Below are 12,326 nucleotides of genomic sequence, written 5' to 3'. Positions count from 1 at the left end.
CATTTCAGTGCCAGGAACACTAAATAAATACTTGTGCTATGAATTAATACATTTTAATGTAATGATCTCTAACATCTTTATTTTCTTAGTTAAAGGTAGCATAACATTCCTTCCAAAAGCCAGAACAGATCTGCTTTACAAAGTGATGCACTCCATGAAACTGTGGGAATTTCAGACTATTCATATCACTGACATTTTTTTGTGACTAGTATGTACAGGCAGAAAGTAGTAGATTTTGGCCATTATTACAGAACAAGAAGGAAATTAGGTGCAGTGTTGGGAAAAGTTTCATGTCTTGCCCAACACAGAAACATGTTTAATTGTTGAGTTCAGGAATGTAGTCTATCCTCCTTGCTGTAGCAGAATGGGGAAGTTCTCTGCATGCTAAAGCCTACCTTCTGTTGCTCTCCGCATGTTTGGGGGCTTGTGCAAAAAGGGTTTCCTTGGAAGTTTCCTGAAGTTGGACAATAAAACATGACTGTATTAAGCATGATGGTGCTCTAAAATTCTTTACTTTTCAAACCTTGAAGATGATTCAGACCAAGCATCAGGAAATGGGACAATTTTGACAAAATTCCATTTGATACAAGTTCAGAGTATAGTTTTTCATGTCTGCTATCATGGGAGATTCTAAGTTCAGAAAACACGTGGGGTTTTTTTGTTTTGTTTAATTTTAAGTGTAGGTCATTTTTAGTACTCTTGTTTGTTTTTAAATTTTTTCTTTTTTAACATTTATTCATTTTTGAGAGACAGGGAGAGAGAGAGCATGAACAGGGTAGGGGCACAGAGAGAGGGAGACTCTGAGCTGTCAGCACAGAGCCCGATACAGGGCTCGAACCCATGAACCGTGAGATTGTGACCTGAGCCACACAGGCGTCCCTCTTGTTCGTTTTTAACCAGTGAATTACTAGATTTCTCAAGTAGATATAATCTTAATGACTTGATCTTAAATCACACTTTGACTAATTATAATTAGATAATGAGTAATATTTCAACACTTTTTCAGAATATGCAGGGTCTCTTTTTTTATTGTTACCATGTCTTGGTTAGAGTCTTTATTATTATTTTTTTCTAGATCATACCCTTTGCTATTCTTGTTTATAGTTAGTACAGAACTTTTCAAGTTCATTATACTTGTGTTTTTTTACCTTTATATCCAGCTGATCCATAGTTTTACTTCATTCCTTATATCTCAATTCTGTTAGAAGTTGGTTGATGGAATTATAACTAGCAGTTTTTGTTTTGGTTCTTTCAATACTAGCTAACATTTATTGAGTAATTATGTAGTGGACTCCTATATGTTTTTATTCTCAAAAATTGTCAAAACCAAGAGATGCTAACATTTTTCCAGTTCAGCAATTTATTGTAAGTAGCTTGTTTTTATCACAAAAACATTGAGAAACATTTATTTCTTTATAGTCTACTTGTTATTTTTTGAATAAACTATTTCATATATAAAAGGTAATAGAATTCATAAGACTTATAACTGTTCAGGGTCACCGAAAGTAAGAACTGAATGTCACTTTTATCCTGAAATTCCTACCTTACATCCTATCATACAAAAGATACAGAATGTGTTTTTTGTTTTTTTGTTTTTGTTTTTAATTTTTTTTTAACGTTTATTTATTTTTGAGACAGAGAGAGACAGAGCATGAACAGGGGAGAGGCAGAGAGAGAGGGAGACACAGAATCCAAAGCAGGCTCCAGGTTCTGAGTGGTCAGCACAGAGCCCAATGCAGGGCTAGAACTCACGGACCGCGAGATCATGACCTGAGCCGAAGTCGGAAGCTTAACCGACTGAGCCACCCAGGCGCCCCCAGAATGTGTTTTTTGTATGTTTTGTTTTACTTATGATTTATTGAATCTTCACAAATGTAAGAGCTAAGTGTACATGTACTTGATCTGTCTCCATTTCTCTTTCTCTCAGCATGTGCGCGCACACACACACGCACGCACACAGACCCTATACAAAATTTTGACTTTTTAAAAAATAATTGAGAATATTTAATAGTCAAAAAAGTCAGGAGCAAGATTCACGGTAAGTATGTATTATAGTAAGATCCTCTGTAACTGCTTGATGTTGGATTACATATTTTGCTTTCTTGTAGTATACCTCATGGTCAAAGCAAAGAAAACATGATCAGTTATAATATTCAGAATCTCTTAAGATAAACAAACTAGTCATTCATGTGTTTGTAGCTCATCCTGATACTGTTGTAAATTGAGAGATATTTGTGGCTCCTTATGAAGGAAACACAGTGGGAAGTAAAGTGGGCATCAACACTCATGCCAGCATCTTTACAGTAGGTAAAATAACGTTTCACGTATCTTTCTTCTATAGAATCTTTCACTGGGTAGGTTTAAAATATAATATTAAGCACAATTGAGGAAAAGTTATTCTGTAAGAGACAAAAGTAATTCACTCTCAGTTTTATACTCAACCATGTGATGGGTTATGTTTAATTGAATGGTAATATTTGAACTTCCCAAAGAAATAAATGTACTGTGTGTCTTTCAGGAAATTCTGAATGCATATTTTTTCCCCAGATTGGGTTTTGGGTAAGGTTTAGGCAGCAGGTACTTTGTTGTGCCTATGTAAGGTCAGATATAGATATGAAATCCAAGCATAAATACTTTGATCATCAGGTGAGCCTATAGTGGGATGAAAGTAGTCTTAGGGACATGACGTTCATAAGCAGGGTTCATGTGTGAATAGATGAAAACCCCCACCCTACCCCCACCTACATCTTTACATGGAGATTTGTGGAGGATCTGGTGCAAATGAAATAACCTGCATTTTTCTGGAAGAAAAATACTCTTTAACCCCTTTACTTCATCCCAGCATATTTGCCATCTTCAATCTTCCCCACCCACATGACTTCATAATTTAGTAACAGTGATCTGACTTCATAATTTATTAACAGTGATTTATCTATATTTGGTGAGTATTGGATTCCTTTTTTTTTTTATTAGCTACATAATTTGATCTTCCTCATTACTTGCTTTCCTTATCTTATAAATAATAATGGACTAGTATTTCATTGTTCTAATGTTCTATAACTTCTCAATAGAATAGGTTGACCAACAGGAGGTATCCATCACAGCACGTCGTCTTTAGGTAGCAGAAAACCTGATAAAAAAGGGAGCTTAAATAAGGGCTTTAAAATTTTTAATATTTTTATTGAATGTGAGGAAGGCTCATCTTATAGAAGAGTAAATGGCTATGCAAGTTTTCAGCAGTTAAGTAATGGTAAGAAATGTTCTTGCAGTGATGAAACAATAATTTTACATTTGAGACTGGTTAGTCATGGTGCTGGTTGGCCCAAAAACATATAGTATGGAGAGGAGACAAGTGATTAGGTTTATTCAGGGTATGGACCTCAGTTGTGTGTGACAGAGGGAGAGACCGGCATTGGCAGAGAGTTTTAGGGAAGGCAAAGGCGGACAAAGCTGATGGGGAAAGAAGGGGAGGTGTTGGTCATTGAAATGAGGCTAAAAATGGGCAAGGGGATTTTCCTGTGGGAGTGTCAGAGTGAGTTAGAAGAAGAAGTGGCTAGAAAGTGAGATGTAGCAATTAGTGATTTGGAGTTGCTACGGTGTGGCAAAGTCAGATTCTGCATGTGATTGGGTTTGTGGGGCCGAGGGGAAGGAGAGGAAGTACTGTGGAGATTTTGAGGTCAAGAAACTCGGAGGTCAGATGGATTGATTGCTTTAGGCATGTGGGCCCTGCCTCAACACCTCTTAGTTTTTTTCCCCTCTCATTTGGATTTTTCACATCTTGGAAAACAATTACTGATATGCTCTTTGTAAGAAAATTGAAAAACTGTACCTCCTTTGCTTATTATTCTTAAGCCTTTGCCTGTAGCCCAGATACTTCTTCAATTCCAGACTCCTGTTATGACAGGCGTCAGTACACATTTCTTTGTGTGTGTGTGTGTGTGTGTGTGTGTGTGTGTGTGTGTGTGTGTGTGTGTGTTTTCTTATTTATTTTTGAGAGAGAGAGAAAGAGAGAGACGGTGAGTGTGAGGGAGGGGCAGAGAGAGAGAGAGAGAGAGAGAGCAAGAGAGAGAGAGAGGGAGAATCCCAAGCAGGCTCTACCTTGCTTGGTTGGGATTCTCTCTTTTCTTCTCTTTCGGCCCGTCCCATGCATGCAGGTGAGCATGCTCTCCCTCAAAATAAATAAACATTAAAACAAAAAAAAAAAGAGGGACATCTGGGTGGCTCAGTTGGTTAAGCATCTGACTTCGGTTCAGGTCATGATCTCATGGTTTGTGCGTTTGAGCCCCTCATCAGGCCCTGTGCTGACAGTTCAGAGCCTGGAACCTGCTTTGGATTCTGTGTCTCCCTCTCTCTCTGCCCCCTCTCAGTCACACTCTGTCTCTCTTTTTCTCAAAAATAAATAAACATGATTTGCACTTTCCTGATTAAAAAAAAAGAAAAAGATAATGACTAGTGCATAGTGACGGAACCTTTCCTAACCTCCTGATAAACTAAAATTACCATTCATTGTGTGTTCATTAATTGATGCTCAGTTTTCCTGAGGTATCTCAGGGAGGAAAAGAAAACTTCATAATCTTGAGTTTTGTGCTCTTCCTATCTTCCATACAATTTTACTAACACTAAATTCCATCTTTTGAGCATTTCATGATAGGGCCAATTCTTAGTTGCTTAGGAGAAAATAATTATGGTTCTTATAGGCAATTGCAGTTTTCTTTACAGAATAAAGTAATTATTATTCCTATTTTGTCTTGGCCTTTAAAAATACTAGTAAGTGTCTTATAGTTTAGATACTTTGAGTATAGCATAAAGGTAAATACAAAGATTTCCTAAAAGTGCTGTTGTATAAATCTTTCTTCATAATTATTATCGTATAATTTACAGAGTAAAAAAAGAATCTCCAGACTTTTTGCCTTATTTCAGGGAACACAGGGGAATATCATTTAAAGTACTGTAGACATAGACTTAAAAGTTGCTTAAGGCTGTGACTACTCAGTCTTGACAGTGTCTGTTTATTTTATTTATGTAAAAAAATTTGTTTAATGTTTGTTTAGTTTTGAGAGAGAGACAGCACATGAGCAGGGGAGGGGCAGAGAGAGAGAGAGAGAGAGAGAGGGAGGGAGAGGGAGACACAGAATCCGAAACAGGCTCCAGGCTCCGAGCTGTCAGCACAGAGCCCAACGCGGGGTTCGAACTCACGGACTGCGAGATCATGACCTGAGCCAAAGTCGGACACTCAATCCACTGAGCCACCCAGGCACCCCATGTCTGTTTATTTTTTATTTTTTTGTTTATTCTTTTGACACTGTTTAAAAACAGATAACCTTGAATGTTTTTTTAAAAAGTAATACAAAAAATGATTTCCATTTTCATTCATATTTGCATTAAATTTTATGAGTTTTAGATTGAGTGTGAGCATTTGGTGTTATGCTTGTATTTAGGATCTTAAATTTAGATCATCCAGCTATTTTGTTTGGTGCTTTCTAGAATAATATTTTTGAAGTATTTTATTTTGTGTCATTTGTTTGTTTGTTTTTGAGAGAAAGAGAGTTCGAGCAGAGGAGGGCAGAAGGAGAGAGAGAAAATCTCAAGCAGGCTCCATGCTGGGCACGGCGCCTGACACAGGGCTTGATCTCATAACAGAGATCATGATCTGAGCCCAAGTCAAGAGTTGGACCCTTACCCAACTGAGCCACCCAGGCACCCCAATTTTAAAGTATTTTAACGATAACATTGTAAAATATAATTGAAAATAACTTAAGAGAAGGATAAGTCACCAATGTTCTTACTATCATAGTACAACTAGTTTTATTTGTATTCATTTCTTTGTACTGTCAAAATGTGAATATGCTTTTAGTGAGTATATATTGTATTTTGTTATTTTATTTTTTATTTAAGCTTATACAGTATAGGCTTGTATGCAGTGTAGGCTTGATGATGGTTTCAAAGTAAGAAAATAAGGGCGCCTGATGGTTCAGTTGGTTAAACCTCTGACTCTTGATTTCCACTCAGGTCATGATTGCAGGGTTGTGGGAGCAAGCACCATGTTAGGCTCCATGCTGAACCTGCTTAAGATTGAATCCTGCTTAAGATTCTCTCCCTCTCTCCCTCTCTCCCTCTCTCCCTCTCTCCCTCTCCCCCTCTCTCCCTCCCTCCCTCCCTCCCTCCCTTTGCCCCTCACCTCCACTCTCTCTCTCCCTCTAAAATAAAAATTTTTTAAATGTAGGAAGAGACTTGGGAGACATTCCATCCATCACTTCCTTTCCAGTTTTGCAGAAGAGTAAGACAAGATCCCGAGTAAATGAAGTCAGTGGAAGTGAGCATATGATAGTAATAGTTTTTATATTTATGGTCTTGGTTTCTGTAGATCTGTTTATACATACATTGAGACCTCTTGGATTAAGTGAAAAATAGGTTAAAATAACAGTTCAGTGAAGTATCTACTGATTAATTATAGCCTGATGGTTCTGTGGACAAAAGGTTTTTCCTAGAGTTGGTATGCTCCTTCTCCCAATATACGATTTTTCTTCAAAATAGAGGTGTTCATTAGTACAGTGTTCATAAATCTGTGTTTGTTTTTGTCTCCTTCATTATAGGTTCATGTCAGGGCTGGCCTTTTTCATGGTACCGAACTCCTGTGTAAAACCATCGTAAGCTCAGAGATATCAGGGAAAAATGATCACATTTGGAATGAACCACTGGAATTTGATATAAATATTTGTGACCTGCCACGAATGGCTCGATTATGTTTTGCTATTTATGCAGTTTTGGATAAAGTGAAAACGAAAAAATCGACTAAAACTATTAATCCCTCTAAATATCAGACCATCCGGAAATCTGGGAAAGTGGTAATTATGCACTACTGAAAAATTTTTATAATGGAATGATTTTAAGACTCTTTGAAATAATTGAGTAATATAAGTGAAATTTTATCATATAACTTTGGTCCATAAGAAGTGATTTTAAAAAGACAATAAATATCCATTTTTATATTCTGTTTATTTATTTTCTCTTCTGGCAGATTTGTTTTAGCAAATGTCCTACTGTAAGTGTTCTATTATAAATATTATACTTTTAAGAAGAGAGAGGTGAGGGGTGCCTGGGTGGCTCAGTCACTTAAGCGTCCGACTTCGGCTCAGGTCATGATCTCACAGTTTGTGAGTTTGAGCCCTGGGTCGGGCTCTATGCTCAAAGCACAGAACTTGCTTTAGATTCTCTGTCCCCCTCTCTCTACCCCTCTCTCACTCATTCCCCCCCTTTCAAAATAAATAAACTTAAAAAGATACAGATAAAAATGAATGAAAAGATCTAAAAAATTATATGTCCACAGTCCCTTAACTAAAATTCTAGGTGCCACATATACTTGAACACTCAGAATTTTAGAAAGATTACACAACACACTTCACTCAACGCACCCTGTGGGATCTGGAGCACAAATCTGTAATCAAACACATCAGTATCCAACAGTGAAATCTGTGACTTTCATACTGAATGAGACAAATGAAGAGTATCAGTTAAGTTCATGCCATTTCTGACCATGTTTTACTGTCAAATGAATTATTTTTTTTTTTTTAAGGTTTATTTTTGAGAGAAAGAGAGCGCTTGCGTGCGTGCGTGAGTGGGGAGGGGCAGCAAGAGGGGACAGAGGATCCAAAGCAGGCTACACACTGACATCAGCAAGCTTGATGTGGGGCTGGAACTCATGAACCTCGAGATCATGCCCTGAGCCGAAGTCAGATGGATGCTCAACCGACTGAGCCACCGAGGTGCCCTGCACTGTCAAATGAGTTATGGACAGACCTTTAGTTTTTCGAGGTTGTTAGATTTTGAGGTTGTGGAAAAGGGATGGTGTACCTGTTCTGATGCTCTCATCTTCCATTTCCTGTTTTTAGTCAGGTCTTTTTCATTTTCTTATAAGTTTAGAAGGCATGGAGGCATGAATTGTATACTTTTTAAAAAAAACTGGTTACTATATTTATGTATGTGTATTTGTATCCTTTATTTTTTACTGTGAGAATGCAAGGCTTTTCTTGTGGCTATTACCATATAGTTAAAAAAATAAATTTTAGGATGTAAAAGTCACAGAAGAGTTATTTCCTCAGTGTTTTTTCTTCCACTGATACAGAATTTTACTAAAAGCTTTTGACTATTTATAAGTATTTTTGTGGGGCGCCTGGGTGGCGCAGTCGGTTAAGCGTCCGACTTCAACCAGGTCACGATCTCACGGTCCGTGAGTTGGAGCCCCGCGTCGGGCTCTGGGCTGACGGCTCAGAGCCTGGAGCCTGTTTCCGATTCTGTGTCTCCCTCTCTCTCTGCCCCTCGCCCGTTCATGCTCTGTCTCTCTCTGTCCCAAAAATAAATAAACGTTGAAAAAAAAAATTTAAAAAAAAAAATAATAAGTATTTTTGATAAATTGTGACCAAGTTAATTGGTGTAGATACCTGTGTAAGTCTGTGAGCTTGGCACTTCCTTTTTAGAAATATTAATAAATCCTACAATACCAGAATACATTGCCTTCTCCTACGTAAGATTTACTTAGGCTTAAAGCTCTTAAAACATATAGCCTGACATTATATCACGCATATTTTCTTGAATCATTAAAAATTCCTTAACACTTGCAATGTTTATACATTAAATACTGTTTTTTGGATATGTTATTTTATCATGAGACATTAATTGGCTTTCAGAGTTTTCTTGAACCACTGTAAAGATCTTGAACATTTTCCCATGTATATCTTGTTTTATTTTGGATGATTTTTTGGAAATCATCGGGAACTCTAGCAATTTCTAGAACTAAATTTTTGAAACAAAGGGCATGTACACATTTACATGCTAAAGTTCATTTTCAGCGTATTTATGCAATGGTATCTTTTTCAACAGCATTATCCTGTAGCATGGGTAAATACAATGGTTTTTGACTTTAAAGGACAGTTGAGATCTGGAGACATAATATTGCACAGCTGGTCTTCATTTCCTGGTAAGATTTATATCCTAATCCTTAAAGAGTAACTTTTGGCATGTGGACTAGTTACTGTTTCTTTATGACTCACTATTCTTTTAGTTTAGTAAAGAAACCTTCATTTCATATCTTTATTATTCTTTCTAAAACAGATTCCCACAGATTGTTTTAATATGTTTAAAAAGTGATTTATATCTGAATATATTTGTTATCTTAATGAATATGTTGTTGTTTTAAACATTTTATTTTTGCAGGTTTTGGAGAAATTGTCCTAAAAAACAATGTCTTATAACAACCTTTGTTGTGCCTAGTCATACTAAATTTACTGCACTAATAGAAGGCACATCCACTAATATGGGAGGAATAGTAAAAATACAATAAGTGTTTAGTTGGCTTTAACGCGAAATTTGAGCTATAATTTGTCTGTATTTCTTAAATATTATGCAGAGCACCCCAATAAGGTAGATAGTTTTATCTCCATTTTACAGATGAGAAAAGTGAACCTCAGAGATGATAAGTTGGTCAGTCGTACATAATTGGCTCAAAACCAGGGTTTATACAAAAGATTGCTTGACTCTTTCCATTATTCCATATTGCTTTTTTTTGAATGTTGGAAGTTTTTAGTGTAAGCTTTGCATTGTAATAGTGGTTTTCTTTTTTTCCCCCTGCCTTCATAGCTCATTAATACAGTTAATAAAATTGTGAACTTATGTGCATTTTAAAATTACTTTGTGGGTGACAGACGTTTGAAAATATTCATTTATTAGTAGTTGCCATCTGAGAAACTGGTTTTGGATAATCAGTTCCTCACAGACGTATTTAAAACTCCTCATATTCTAATATTTTATGTGTATATATATATTCTTTAATTTCTGCTCTTTCCTACATATACTTGTAATAGTTTTTATTAATCATGTTATTCCCAAAATATAGAATAGTATGCATTTATGCATTTCTTAAGAGAAACTGTGAGTGTCATAACAGTAAAAGTTATGCATTTCAGCAGTTATACTTCTTTCAAAACCTTAATTTAGATTCACACATGTTCTCCAGAATCTCCAAGCAACTTGACTCGTATTTTTGGCAGAATTGATGATTTTGGACAGTATTAACTTGGCATACCATGAACCTGACTTCATCTCTAACAAAATATAACATGAAAAATAATAAATGAACACATTTTCTCTGCATGTATCAACTCTAGAATTGTCACTTTATCCCTGTAGGAGTGAGGCTGAAATACAAATAGTCTTTTTTTTTTTTTTTCAAATAATCTATTATCTAGAGTCCCTAGGTCATTACTAAAGGGTATATAATCACATTTCTGGTTGCTTTTATATCTTTCCCGATTTCTTCATGTATACACTAGGAAATATTCTATTTTTTTTCCATTCTGAAAGAAAGTAGCATTTTCTGTGCAGTGTTCTGCTCTTGCCCTTTTAACCTTATGTATCTATCTAGAGTGCTGCTGATGCTTTTTAAAGTAGACTTATCTTTTGATAATTTAAGCAAGTGTTACAATGAATAACCTTGCTTATGTGTAGGTATTTGTGTAAGATTTCCTAGAGATGGGTTTATTGTGTTAAAGAATATATACATTTGTTATTGTACACCTGAAACTGATAAATCACTCTATGTTAACTAACTCTAATTAAAATAAAAACTTAAAAAAAAATAAAAACTTGGAATTTTAAAATAAAAAAGAGTAAATACATTTGTAATTTTGATGAATAATCACAAATTGCTCTCCAGTAGAGACTGTACCAATTCATACTCTCTATAATGTATTAGAGTGCCTTTTTGTAACCCCTTTTAAGCAAGGTTACCTCTATGTGTTTGGGACTGATAAGAATACTAAAATGGTACATTTTAGTTTAGATAGATTGCATGTTATAGGACAAGGAAGTATAATGCTACCATAAGTATAAGATTTTAATTTGCTGAGAAATCTGATTTAGAAGTGTTATAAATGATGAGAATTGTTTCCTTCTATGAAATTTGACAATATTAAACATGAGCGAAGAATTGATCAGGACCTGAAACTTGCAAATACTTTGTGAAGATTTTCTAGCATTGGTAAATAATTCAAGTGTGCATAGTATCTGGATATTAGGCCTGGACACAATGGATTTTTATCTTTTGTTTCCTTAGAGAACAGCTGCTAAAAATCAGTGTAAGGAAGGACATACTAGTTTGCAGACGGGAGACTTGAGGATGTACTGCTAATTGTGTTCTCTTGTCTTGAGTTTAATGTCTTTTTAATAGTTTATCTGTGAAATGAAAGTTACATGAACTCCGGGGTTTTATGAGAGCATTGAAATGTAAGATGCCTATGCACAAGTCTGTGAATGGACCATTTTAGAGTGTGGGAGCAGTGCCTTGAAGAAAGACGCAGTTGATAGCAGTACCACTTGAATGGAGTATTGCAGAGACTACTGGAGAGGTGTTTAACTGTATCAGCAGTTATGGAATGATCTAGGAACACAAATAGCATTAGGTTTGTTCAAAAGAATGTCATTGATGACCCTCAGAAATAACAGTTTGGGTACTGTGGTGACCACAGAAAATAAGAAATCCCTATATGTGATGAAGTTAGGAAAATTTTTTGGGTCACGTTATTTTGATGGGAAGCAATTCCAATGAAGTCTTTTTCAAGATTGAGAATTCTTACCAAATTTGAAGGAAGATGTGAGGTACGTATTAATTTTTGTAAACTTTCTCATTTTAGAGATGTGTGTAAACGCATTCAACTCTTGTGTCAAGTATTAACAGAAAATTAGAGGCTTACTGATAAAATTATCTGACAAATTCCTTAGGTAACATACTTTAAAAATAATTTTCATGGTTGAAATCTATTAAGAATTTTAGTTTAGTTTCAAAAACATTTTTTAAGAATCAAAATTATTTGCATATTTTAGATGAACTTGAAGAAATGTTGAATCCAATGGGAACTGTTCAGACAAATCCATATACGGAAAATGCAACAGCTTTGCATATCAAATTCCCAGAGAATAAAAAACAACCTTATTATTATCCTCCCTTTGATAAGGTAAGCTAATTATTTTAAAGGCCACTATGTATGAAAATCATTGAATTGTTAGTTCTTGGCTCTACATGTTTATAATGAAACTTTACAAAAACTTTTTCTTTCCAAACGTCACATATGTTGTCAGCTTGATTCAGTGGAAAGACCACTGAGCGTGGAGCCAGCTAACTCTTACTTAGTCTTGGCTTCATCACTGACCAGGTAGAGCATAGTATCTCTGGAAGTCAGGTTTCTCATTTATAAAATGAGGAAATTATAATGGTTCTCTGAGGTTCTTTTCAATTGAAAACGGCTGTAAATGCATTCATATGTAAATCTGAGCAT

General features: G+C 35.6%; 1 protein-coding gene and 1 pseudogene across 6 annotated transcripts in view; one reads left to right on the top strand and one right to left on the bottom strand.

Annotated features, from left to right (window-relative positions):
* The window catches only part of LOC112850019 (small ubiquitin-related modifier 2 pseudogene), a 243,033-nt pseudogene that overhangs the window by 139,475 nt on the left and 91,232 nt on the right, over nucleotides 1–12,326 (bottom strand). The window lies entirely within an intron of this gene.
* The window catches only part of PIK3CB (phosphatidylinositol-4,5-bisphosphate 3-kinase catalytic subunit beta), a 191,641-nt gene that overhangs the window by 112,134 nt on the left and 67,181 nt on the right, over nucleotides 1–12,326 (top strand). For all 5 annotated transcript variants that reach the window (XM_086674382.1, XM_086674378.1, XM_086674381.1 and 2 more), the window contains 3 exons: nucleotides 6,594–6,845; nucleotides 8,878–8,974; nucleotides 11,875–12,005. In XM_086674382.1, coding sequence (XP_086530508.1) covers nucleotides 6,594–6,845; nucleotides 8,878–8,974; nucleotides 11,875–12,005 — 480 coding nt within the window. The remainder of the gene's footprint in view (nucleotides 1–6,593; nucleotides 6,846–8,877; nucleotides 8,975–11,874; nucleotides 12,006–12,326) is intronic.

Source organism: Puma concolor, chromosome C2 (assembly GCF_028749965.1).
Source record: "Puma concolor isolate L17-30 chromosome C2, mPumCon1.1.hap2, whole genome shotgun sequence".
Classification (NCBI taxonomy): domain Eukaryota; kingdom Metazoa; phylum Chordata; class Mammalia; order Carnivora; family Felidae; genus Puma; species Puma concolor.
Note: the sequence above shows the minus strand (reverse complement) of the source record. Positions and strands in the feature narration are given on the sequence as shown.